Source organism: Ammodytes marinus (assembly GCF_949987685.1).
Source record: "Ammodytes marinus genome assembly, contig: scaffold_168, whole genome shotgun sequence".
Classification (NCBI taxonomy): Eukaryota; Metazoa; Chordata; class Actinopteri; order Uranoscopiformes; family Ammodytidae; genus Ammodytes; species Ammodytes marinus.
Window position 1 is genome coordinate 22,501 of NW_027648524.1, and position 12,500 is coordinate 35,000.

General features: G+C 40.1%; 3 protein-coding genes across 3 annotated transcripts in view; 2 read left to right on the top strand and 1 right to left on the bottom strand.

The window, feature by feature from the left end:
* Positions 1–280, top strand: part of LOC307270430 (E3 ubiquitin-protein ligase HECTD1-like) — a gene marked incomplete at its 5' end in the record, with an annotated part of 21,817 nt that extends 21,537 nt beyond the window's left edge. Inside the window, one exon of the mRNA XM_080054310.1 lies at positions 1–280. This exon is cut by the window's left edge and continues 687 nt beyond it.
* A 962-nt stretch (positions 281–1,242) lies between these two features.
* On the bottom strand, positions 1,243–5,328 carry ap4s1 (adaptor related protein complex 4 subunit sigma 1). Its single transcript, XM_080054309.1, has 7 exons — positions 5,098–5,328; positions 4,536–4,603; positions 3,922–4,006; positions 3,267–3,353; positions 2,589–2,657; positions 2,427–2,438; positions 1,243–2,068 (listed from the first exon to the last, which is right to left on the bottom strand). Exons 2-7 carry the CDS (start codon positions 4,586–4,588, stop codon positions 1,940–1,942), a joined length of 435 nt encoding a protein of 144 aa, XP_079910435.1. The 5' UTR covers positions 4,589–4,603; positions 5,098–5,328; the 3' UTR covers positions 1,243–1,939.
* A 488-nt stretch (positions 5,329–5,816) lies between these two features.
* The window catches only part of strn3 (striatin, calmodulin binding protein 3), a 41,111-nt gene continuing 34,427 nt past the window's right edge, over positions 5,817–12,500 (top strand). Inside the window, exon 1 of the mRNA XM_080054307.1 lies at positions 5,817–6,182. Coding sequence (XP_079910433.1) covers positions 5,970–6,182 — 213 coding nt within the window. The 5' untranslated portion in view covers positions 5,817–5,969. The remainder of the gene's footprint in view (positions 6,183–12,500) is intronic.

Here is a 12,500-nt window from a genome sequence, read left to right on the forward strand (position 1 = left end):
TGTGCGGCAATGGCACATTCTGAAGAAAAAAAAACGAAATGTTGCGAAGCAGTTCTGCTCTCTCTCTTTCTCCCTCTCTCTCTCTATCTATCCCCCCTCCCTCTCTATCTCCTCCCCCTCTCTCTTTCTTTCTCCCTCCCTCTCTCTATCTCTCTCTCCCTTGTATTTTCTTTGTATATTATTATAAACATTTATTTAACTCAAGTTGCAGTTTGAGGGTAAACAGATATTTTCGAATGTGTATGCTCCAAAAAAATAATCATTAAAATGTTTGCAAAGTATGAAGTTAAAAATGATTCTGAGTCTTTGTCGTTTGTGGACGGTTATCACTGCAGTGTATTCATGTGTGGGGTTTGTCTGAGGATAAGGTTTTTATGGTCTTAAATTGAACCTTTTATGCCAAGAATTAATTAAACAAAATGGTAAATTCTCGGATTTACACATAAAATAAATTAGGTCTTACTTTTTTTTATGATTTGAGTCTCACGAGAAATTATATATTGCTCTCAATTCAACTACATTGGTAAACATAAGATCTTACTATGAGTCATTTGATACAAGAATTGTTCAAATGTAAAAGTCATGTCATATTTAGACAGTTATATAAACTTGACATTGCAGTCAACCGGTTTTAATGTTCATAATCGAGAATTTTTTTACACAAGTGATAAGATCTTAACATCAATTTGTCTTAATCTCATTTTATAGTTTGATAAATTCGACTTGTTATATACAAGAATTATTTAAATAAAATGGTTATCTGGTCGTATTTACACATAAAATCAGAACAGCAGTCCAGACACATTTACACATGTAGAGAAGAAATATATAATTGTACGTTTTTTAATATTAATATAAAACGTTAGTTTCTTTTATAGATGCGCATTTCATCTGAAATTGAGCATTTGTTTTCATTTAAGTCAAAACATATTTTTTACTCAGTTGAAATAAGATGTCACTGTATAGTTTGATAAATGTGAATTATTTCATACAAGAATTCTTCAAATAAAATGGTTTTACTCGGGTAGAAAAATAGTTTACTATTATTTCGACATAATCTCACTATATAGTTTGAACAATTTGACCATGCAAGAAGAATTGTAAAAAATAAAATGGTCATTTGTCACATTTACAAAAACATTTATACATGTAGAGAAGAAACCTTAATCTGAGTGAAAGTAAATGACAAGACATTTTTGTAATTTTGTTTAAAAAAAACACTTTAATTCAACATTTCACTGCTTGTAAAGAATTATAATACTAGTTATTGATCCCGCACTAATGATCAATAACAATGTTTATTTATTGGCTTAAAAGCAACTTAAACAGAGAGTTGAAGGTTCGATTCCCTTCGGTTTCCAGTGTCTTTCATTATGATGTCATTCTGAAACAGTCTCTGACATCACATTTCTGACCCACAATCCACTGCAGCAGAAGTTACAATCACATGGACTGAGCCTCCCAGTGAAAACAACCAGCGATGAGACGGATATATAAGCAAGAGGCAAGTTCAAGGAGCCATGTTAGCATGAAATAAATAAGTTAAAGTATGTCCCAGTTGTAGCATACTGCATACTAACTAGATACTGTTTATGATCAGATGTAGAATAGTTAAAAGAAAGAGTGTGAGATTTGGAACGCAGGGATTATATCCGTCTCATCGCTGGTTGTTTTCACTGGGAGACTCAGTCCATGTGATGTAACTTCTGCTGCAGTGGATTGTGGATCAGAACCTCCATAAAGCTGCTGGTTTCAACACTAAAAAAAATCACCTGTACTGTCTCATGTAGTAGGACATCTGGGTATTTTTCAGCATGCTGCATCTGACATCATGTATTGGGACCAATTGGAACGCAGGGAGGGTGAGTTTCAAGTCTCTTCAGCTGATGATGTCATCCTGAACCAGTCTGTGACATCACTTACTGGTTGGTTAGTGTCCTCAGTTGTCGGCCATCTTGTCGAGGGCGGTGAGCGGGGTGAGGATGCGGCTCCGGTTGGTTTCCACTATGTGTCCGTTCTGAATCATCTCGTCCAGAATGATGTGAACACGGTCCAAGTTAAACATGATCTGAAGACGGTTAGGGGTCAAAGGAATAACAAATACACAGATATAAACAGGCTACAGTATATAGGAATGGGACTGATTCGATTTCTATATTGGAATCAGGCTCGATATGGCTGCAATACACTTATTTTATTTTAATTAAATTAAATTAAAAATATCTTGAAATTATAATAGAATAAAAATTACCTGATATGGCAGCAATCCACTCATTATTTTATTTTAACAAAAATGTATTAATTAAAGTTTAAATAAAATAAAAATACAATAGTAAAGAAAATTCCATTCAAGACTATAACTAGTTTACATAGCACACACTTAAATACAAGAAAAGTTCTAACAGGAAGTTTTGGTTAAAGGATACGTCCAGTTCACTCTGTAGGAGAGAGACAGACAGACAGACAGACAGACAGACAGACAGACAGACAGACAGACAGACAGACAGACACGGAGGCAGTTATCAAATAAAATAAAAATGTAAAATGTACTTGTAATCTTTCAGTCTGCAGGTTAAGTCTGAACTCACCACTCGACTGAAATATTTATCCAAAACTTCCACAAAGTTATGGACCAACTCGTAGATGGAGAGCTCGTTCTGTGGAGAAATAATGTTCAGATTCTTACCTAACAGGAGCAGAGTAGCTACGTGCATTTACTACAAAATCACTTATACACTATATACTTTCATTTATACAGCTTTATTTAACACAACTGCCCATCCTCGTTTTATTTTTTACTTTTAAAACAATTAATATATATTAATTTTACCTACATTTATCTAGTTATTTGTCTGTAATTTTTATTTATTTATTATTTTTTATTTATTTAAACCTTTATTTTTCCAGATAAAACATTAAGAACAGTTTCTTATTTACAATATTGATCTGGTCCAAGAGGCCCCACCAGGAGTAAAGGCACAAATAACAAATACACAAGCATGACTCACTTAGACAAATATAAAACGGATATACAAATGCACTAAGGCCTATGTACAGTAACAAAATAGAAAACACAAAAGCACTAAAAACTAGTCGGGACGGGCGTAGAGGTCTGGACAGGGTGCAATAATTCCTATTTAATTTTTACAGGTATTTTCCATCTTTAAAAAAAAAATTAATATTATGTTAACATGTTGAGAAAATTATAAAAATTGGCTTATTGGAGGACATGGGACTATTTTCTTCAGCGTATGGATACTCCTCACCTCGCTGTCCGTGACTCCCACAACGATGTAAAGCGCTGCATACTGACGGTAGATCAGTTTGAAGTCTTTGTATTCCACAAAGGAACACTGAGGAATAACACAACACTTAGTTATTATATAATATCATCTGGTTTTACACAGTAAGCCAGGACAGACAGACAGACAGACAGACACCTTGAAATATAAGGGATGTGTAATTAGTTATTATTAGGGCTGTCAAGCGATTAAAAAAATGTATCTAATTAAGTACAGGCTCTGTGATTAATTCATCTAGATTAATCGCGTACTTATATGACACTTTTATGCCTGTTTATAAACAACTGTATAGCCTACTACAGTTTTTTTCTCTCTCTCTCTCTCTCCCTCTCTCCCTCTCTCTCTCTCTCTCTCCTCCCCTCAGCCATGTTTCTACATGAAATACATTTAGGAACTATAGCGCCGAAAAAAACACACAAAAAAACAAGCAGGCTAAATGACGCGCGCACACACACACACACACACACACACACACACACACACACACACACACACACACACACACACACACACACACACACACACACACACACACACACACACACACACACACACACACACACACACACACACACACACACACACACACACACACACACACACACACACACACACACACCTGGTCCTTCTTGCGGCTCAAACAGCGTTGCACCACGTCTGCCTCCAGACTCGCTCTCTTGTTCAGTTCCACAGGTGAATAGTACCTGGATTCAATTTAAGGGAAGACAGACAGTTAGATAGACAGACAGACAGGTAAACAGACAGACAGACAGACAGACAGACAGACAGACAGACGGATAGATAGATAGATAGATAGATAGATAGATAGATAGATAGATAGACAGACAGACAGACAGACAGACAGACAGACAGACAGTTAGATAAATAGACAGACAGATAGACAGACAGTTAGACAGACAGACAGACAGACAGACAGTTAGAAAGACACACAGATAGTAAGACAGACAGACGGACGGACGGACGGACGGACGGACGGACGGACAGACTGATAGATAGATAGATAGATAGATAGATAGATAGATAGATAGATAGACAGACAGACAGACAGACAGACTGACAGATAGACAGACAGACGGTTAGATAGACAGACAGACAGACAGACAGACAGACAGACAGACAGATCGATAGACAGACAGACGGTTAGAAAGACAGACAGACAGACAGACTGACAGATAGACAGACAGACGGTTAGACAGACAGACAGACTAATACCTGGACAGTCTGGTTTGGCCCTGGCGGTTCACCATCAGAAAGAACTGGATCATCTTTGGTTGATTCACCTTGGAGAGGGCGGAGCAGGAAAGGGTTAATAATGTGTGTAAAACATTTGATACAGAAACTTAGGCTGAAAAGTAACTGAAGCTGTCATAAATATCCGTCGTATGGTAATAAAACATACAAGGTTCAGGAGAAATATTCACGTAAAGTCTTGTCTTCAATTCCCAATATTGCCCTCTGAGATGTATTTTATTTTATAGTAGCTTATATGCTCCCATTTGAATATATTATTATTATTATTGGAGTAAAAGATCTAAAGCAGCCGAAAATGTAAAATATTCAAATGAAAGTACCTCAAAGTTATACCCTCTGCTACTTTTTAAAGTACTCTGAATTTGGAATAAATAATAAAACGGATTTTATCTACTTGAGTGAATGTTTGAGTAACTCGTGGGAAAATTCTACACTCACATATAGTCCGTTATTAGCCGGTAATAACCGTTAATAACCGTTATTAGCAGCGTTATGTTTTTTTAGTGATATTATAAACACATACCTGCTGCTGTTAGCTCGAGGCTAAATCAACTCCATCATCACAACAACAGCATAATAAATCTCATTAAAACCTAATTTTAACTGTTAAAAACGAGGCCTCAGATCCGTCCGCGAGCCCTCTGTTAAATCACGTTCATATTGAAGTTATTAACAGATTTATAAAAGTGTAAATTAGTGTAAAAAGAAGCAGGAGGGTTCAGTTTCCAGTGCTATGGAAGCTAACTACAGCTGTTAGCACTTTCGACGCATGCGCAGTAAAGACCTCAACTGGTGCGTTCATGGACCAAACGGTACATTTGACTGTTGGCTTTATCATAGTAACACCAAAAATTGTTAAATGTTTTTACTGTAAAATGTGAGATGTAAAAATTTGGATTGAGATCTCACGAATTTCACCATTTAAGACACTGATTATTAGAGGAATTGTAACTCATAATATAGTGGAGTTTATTTGTTAATTTGAGAAAAAAAAAAGCTAATATTATATTTTGGCGATTCAATTATATATCCTTACATTTTATTTGTCTGTCTGTCCGTCTTTCTGTCTAGTTGGAGCTTCTTGAATATCAGTCTATTGGGGTTTAAACTCTTAATTTCCTACATTTTCCCCAGACCCTGAACCCCACACAGTGTATTCCCTATGACAGGAGAAAATCTGGATGTTATTTTCCCGACATGCTTCGCGGCTTGTGGTTCTCCCTCCTCGGAGCAGCAGTAGTAATGGCGGTCGGATAGCTGGTGCTAGCTCCACACACACACACAAACACCGCGTCCCGTCGCCAGACACACACTCGCGGAGACACACACTCTTATCTTAGCTGTTTCGTGGGGACTTTTAACTGCTATTTTTATATTTAAACAACCCACAAAGACATGGATGAACACCCCGTTGGTGGCGGCGGCGGTGGTGGGGGGAATGGCATCAACAGCACTACCAGCGGAGGAGGCGTCATGGCCCCGACAAACCCGGACGAGCTAAGCCGACCACAGTACACTATTCCCGGGATACTACACTACATCCAACATGAGTGGGCCCGCTTCGAGATGGAGAGAGCGCACTGGGAGGTCGAGAGGGCAGAACTACAGGTCAGCTGGTTTACTTTATTATTAGCCTAGCTTAGCTTAAAAAAAAAAAATCCCATAGATGTGTGTTGTGTATATATATCTGTGAGAAGATCCAGGTTAGCTATTAGCTCACTTTAGGCTATTAGCTTAGCACAAATTTGATCCACTAAGAGTCATGTTAGTTAGTTAGCTCACTTATTTAGGCTATTAGCTTAGCATAAGGCTGACCGGGAGCTATAATAACAACAACTGCCGGGTGTAACGGTAACCGGTGAAATCACAGCTGTTAGCCGTTAATTGCGAGACATGGAAAAGCGAAACTGTTTTACCAATCGCTGATTAATTCTGAGACGTTATTGTCTCTTTATCTTCCATAACATGTCTTCTTTCATTCTAGTATCAAAAGGTCCAACATGTACATTCAGGTGTTTATTTGACTAAACCTTGTCTGTTTGCGTCTGTATATTTCTCCTATACAACCATCTTTAACGGACATTATCTCAACAGTAGCTTTTTCTGCAATACTCTGAACCAGAAATCTCAACTTCTAAAGCGCTTACATCAACTAAACTTTCCATAATCATTCTCAGCACTATTCTGAAGGTTATTACAGAAGGATTTGTTCATATGTTGTTCACTGTCTGATTTATGAGACATTTTCTTCTTAAAAACATGCTGAAAAAGACAGGTACATAGGATTTTTTTTATTTATACAATGAGAAAGGGCTCTGTTCAAAATCTGGTTTTGAAGGAGATGCACATTTACTATTTTATCGTAGGCGTAAGTTATCAACTGGCAAAGATCCATGATAACTATAAGTTAAATAATGGTGTGTGTGTGTGTGTGTGTGTGTGTGTGTGTGTGTGTGTGTGTGTGTGTGTGTGTGTGTGTGTGTGTGTGTGTGAGAGACATGTGTTGTATCATCAGTTAGGTATACTGTCTTGGTGTTGCTATGGACAACAGGAAAAATGTGACTTTAGTGAATGTTAATGGGTAGGAATGCCTCGTTGACACCTTCTGCTCAAAGTGTGTGTGAGAGAGAGAGGGAGTGTGTGTGTGTGTGAGAGAGAGAGAGAGAGAGAGAGAGGGAATGTGTGTGTGTGAGGGAGGGAGTGTGTGAGAGAGTGTGTGTGTTGTGTGTGTGTTCTTATCACTAACTATGATGGTGTCATGCTGAAGGCATCCAGTGTCAAGCAACAAGTCAGCACATACACACACACACCCTCTCCTATACACACACACACTCCCTCTCCTATACACACACACACACACACACACACACACCTATACACACACACACACACACACTCCCTCTCCTATACACACACACACACACACACAGAGCCACACACACACTCCCTCTCCTATACACACACACACACACACACAGAGCCACACACACTCCCTCTCCTAGACACACACACACACACACACAGCCACAGTAGTTCAGGGTGTGTTATGACAAAGACATCTCACACGTTTCAGATGCTGCTGTGTTGTTTCACTCAGCGCCTTGAAGTCTGAGCAGTGAAACAGTTCAATTCTGAGAGAGAGAGAGAGAGAGAGAGACAGACAGAAGGAGAGAGAGAGAGAGAGAGAGAGAGAGAACCAGGGCCGTTTAATGGGCATTTTCAAGCTTTATTAGACAGTACAGAGTTGAAATGGGGAGACAGAGAGAGAGAGAGAGGGGGGGGATGACCTGTTGTAAAGGTCCACAGGTCGGATTTGAACCCGCGACCACTGCAACGAAGGCCGGAGCCAATATGGTATGCGCTCTATCCACTACGCCACCGGAGCGCTCCCCAAAATGTAATACAACAAAACAATTACTGCGTACCAATGCCCATACTTCCCTGCTATTTAGTATGACAGAAATATAGATGATACATAGTATACATGATGTCAGATGCAGCATGCTGAAAAATACCCAGATGTCCTACTACATCCGGTGGTGATTTTTTTAAAGTGTTGAAACCAGCAGCTTTATGGAGGTTCTGACCCACAATCCACTGCAGCAGAAGTTATGATATCAGCTGTAGTATGTAGTAGACAGTATGTAGAATAGTAAAAAGAAAGAGTATGAGATTGATTACCCCTTAGATACTCATGAAAGGTCTAACTGTGAACTATTGTCAATTTTTTTGTAACCTTTATCTATACAGGTAAATCCCATTGAGACCGGAGACTCTTTTTCAAGGGAGACCTGTTTTCCTTTCCCACGTTACCATTCACACACACATTCATACACCGATAGCAGCAGCAGCTACCACGCAGGGTGCAACTATAGCTAACTATCAGGAGACATTTAGGGTTCAGTGTGTCTTTGCCCAGGGACACTTGGACATGTGGCGGGGAGACGGGGGATCCAACCACCGACCCTGTAGTTGAGGGTCGACCGCCCTACACACTTCACCACAGACGCCACAGTCACTGGCAGAGAGACTTGTGTTTGGTATATCTGAGTTTGTGCAACTCAGTAAAATGATGTGTTTGGAGTTTACTCAGTTCATGTTTGCTGTGTAAACTCTGTGTGTGTGTGTGTGTGTGTGTGTGTGTGTGTGTGTGTGTGTGTGTGTGTGTGTGTGTGTGTGTGTGTGTGTGTGTGTGTGTGTGTGTGTGTGTGTGTGTGTGTGTGTGTGTGTGTGTGTGTGTGTGGTGTGTGTGTGGTGTGTGTGTGTGTGTGTGTGTGTGTGTGTGTGTAGCAGCTTCAGCTCTGATTCTACAGATGATTGAACTGGTTAAAGTTATAGTGTGTAACTTTTTACATTCAAGCCATCGCCACAAAACTCTCTCTGTATTTCTCAGTATGGCAGCGTTTACAAACTGGTGTCCCCCCCCCCCCTCTCCCCCTGACACTGGTGCAGGAGCTCAGAAAAATCCCAAGAAGAGCCCAAGAAATGTTTCAGTTGTTGATTCTACTGCATGTCCAAGTGTCCCTGGGCAAAGAGACACTGAACCCTAAATGTCTCCTGATAAGTTAGCTTGCATCCTGCGTGGTAGCTGCTGCTGCTATCGGTGTATGAATGAATGTGTGTGTGAATGGGTGAATGTGTACAAAACAATGTAAAGCGCTTTTGAGTCTGTGAAAAACCAGGGAAAAGAGCTTTATAAGTAGAGTCCATTTACCATTTGAAAGTCATAGTTGTTATAGTAAAATGAACTGGATTGGTTGACTTGAAGCTGATTGGAGTCTTTCACACAGCAGACAGACGCTGTATGTCAGTGGGTTTAACGTTTGTTTAAATATGCTGACGATATGGCCCTGGTTGCCTTATTAAAGAAGGGGGACACAGTCGGAGAGGGAGCATATAGAGCATATGTGGCATCTCTTCAGAAGTGGTGTGATGTAAGTTCCTTAGAGATGAATGTCACAAAAACACAGGAACTTGTTTTTCATGAAAAGGACCATGTGCAGCCCCTTACAATTAGGGGACAAGTTGTAGCGGTAGTAGACAGTTTCAAATATTTGGGTACATTTATTGATTGCAATCTAAATTTTAGTGAAAACACAGACTATATTTTTAAAACCTGTAACCAACGTCTCCATCTACTGCGCAAACTCAACTCATTCAGAGTGAGCAAGCACATTATGGAAACAGTTTATAAGAACCTTATTGAGGGCATTTTAACCTTTAATATGGCAATGTGGTATGGTAACCTAAACGTAAAAGGAAGAAGCAAGCTACAGAGAATAATAAACCTTGCCTCAAAAATCATAGGGACAAAACAGAAACATTTAAGTTGTATGTACGACGAAGTGCTGAGGAAAAAAGCTGTTAAAATAGCAAACGATCCGTCCCATCCACTCCATAGGGAGTTTGAACTTCTTCCCTCGGGTAGACGTTACAGAGTGCCAAGGGCAAATCGTAACATTTTTAAAAATTCCTTCACTCCTAAAGCGATTGGGGTACTGAACACCATGTCCCGCTGATGTGTATACTGCCACTGCTGTCCTGCTTCTTGCCCTGAAGATGTCTGTGTGTAAATGTTGTTGTTGTTGCTTTTGTTGTTGTTGTTGTTGTGTTGTCCTGCTTGTTGTTTTTTGTATGAGACCGAAGACGAATCTCCACACCGTGGACAATAAAGATTTAACTAACTAACTAACTAACTAACAGGCTTATGTGTAACTGCCTGATTACTGAATGTTGTGACAAAAGTTAAGCTTGAGTCTATAGCCATAACAAACCCAGGTTACCCAAACTTCAATAGATTTTTAATTTTAATTATTATTTTTTTATTAACCTTTATTTTTCCAGGAATATACTCTTTGAGATTCAAAATCTCTTTTTCAAGAGAGTCCTGGCCAAGAAGGAGGCAGCAGCATAAAAACATAAAAGATTCACATTAAAAAAACAAAATTTCACACTTAAAACAAGACACAAAACACAATAAAAAATAAAAATAAAATAAAAAGTCACAAAGCATCAATCTCATTGGCAGTAAGTCAGTGTTCAGTAACCGGGCATGTACAGTGTGCGGTTAAATAGTCCTTAATCCTGCTTTTGTAATTGTTCATGGTGAAAATTGCCAGTCTCTGCCAGGTTTTGAACCGGACCTTGACATATATATTTTGCCCATCTCTCAGTTTACTATAACTTAAAGGCCTACTTCAAAGGCCTGTGATGTCACAGAAAGAGAAGTGTAGGGTTAGACAGTGAGACCGTAAAACACTCTTTCTGCTTTTTCTCAGGCTAGGATGATCCGATTTCAATTTTTTTTGCACATTTATACTTCATAGGATCTCAGAGTTCAATACACCTTCATATTCCAACAGGTGAAGTAGGTCATTAATCTCCAGCTGCTACTGTATTTCATCAAATTCTGGTCCAATGACGCTCGCAACACGTCTGCCAACAACTCTCTTGTTGTGAGATAGGCCTATACTTTATATTATTTTCTTTCTTTTTTTAACCTTTATTTCTACAGGTAAATCCCATTGAGACCAGAGACTCTTTTTCAAGGGAGACCTGTTTACCATTCACACACACACTCATACACCGATAGCAGGCTAACTAGCAAGGCAAGGTGGGTGAAGTGTCTTTGCCCAAGGACACAACAACCATGACGCAGGTGGCAGGGCGGGGATCGAACCTCCAACCCTTCGATCATTGGCCGACCCGCTCTACCACCTGAGACACAGTCGCCCCAAAACACAGTCAATCCCTGGGAAGACAAAGCATTTCTTGAAATTGCATATTCTATCATTTGTGTAGATTTGTCCCGACAGTTTGTGAGCAGGTTTCCTAGACATTAATCTGAGCTCAAGTTCTCCTGTGTCACGGTGTTAACGGGCTTAAAGACGGGAGGGCAAGGGTCATGGTGTGTGTGTGTGCGTGTGTGTGTGTGTGTGCGTGTGTGTGTGTGTGTGTGTGTGTGTGTGTGTGTGTGAGCGTGTGTGTCTCTCTCTCTCTCTCTCTCTCTCTCTCTGTATGTGTGTGTGAGCGTGTGTGTCTCTCTCTGTATGTGTGTTTGTGTGAGTTTGAGTGTATGTGTGTGTGTCTCTCTCTCTCTCTGTGTGTGTGTGTGTCTCTCTGTGTGTGTGTGTGTGTGTGTGTGTGTGTGTGTGTGTGTGTCTCTCTCTCTCCCTGTATGTGTGTGTGTGAGAGAGTGAGTTTGATTGTGTGTGTCTCTGTCTCTGTATGTGTGTGTTTGTGTGAGTTTGAGTGTGTGTGTATGTCTCTCTCTCTCTGTATGTGTGTGTTTGTGTGAGTTTGAGTGTGTGTGTGTGTCTCTCTCTCTCTGTGTGTGTGTGTGTGTGTGTGTGTGTGTCTCTCTCTCTCTGTGTGTGTGTGTGTGTGTGTGTGTCTCTGTCTCTGTCTCTGTCTCTCTCTCTCTCTGTGTGTGTGTGTGTGTGTGTGTCTCTGTCTCTGTCTCTGTGTGTGTGTGTGTGTGTGTGTGTGTGTGAAATTAGACAGCCTGGCCTACTGGGCCTTCCTCTATCGGCCCCATCCCAACTGGAAGCTAAAAGTAGATCGGCCCGAAATAACACACACACACACACACACACACAGAGACACTACACACTCACACTCACACACACTTACTTGATCACACACACACAGGCTCACACAAACACTCACTCCATCACACACACACGGAGACACTTACTTGATCACACACACACACTCACACAGGCTCACACACTTACTTGATCACACACACACACTCACACAGGCTCACACACTTACTTGATCACACACACACAGGCTCACACTACTTACTCGATCACACACACACACACACACACACACACACAGGATCACACACTCTCACTCGATCTCACACACACACACAGACACTATGCACTCACACACACACAAACACACACACTACTTACA

Excerpts from the sequence above, each read along its gene's own strand:
- ap4s1 (XM_080054309.1), bottom strand. The coding sequence starts at position 4,588 with ATGATCCAGTTCTTTCTGATGGTGAACCGCCAGGGCCAAACCAGACTG. Across the intron at positions 4,007-4,535 it reads GGCCAAACCAGACTGTCCAG|GTACTATTCACCTGTGGAAC; the intron begins GTATTAGTCTGT and ends AATTGAATCCAG. Across the intron at positions 3,354-3,921 it reads TGAGCCGCAAGAAGGACCAG|TGTTCCTTTGTGGAATACAA; the intron begins GTGTGTGTGTGT and ends GTTATTCCTCAG.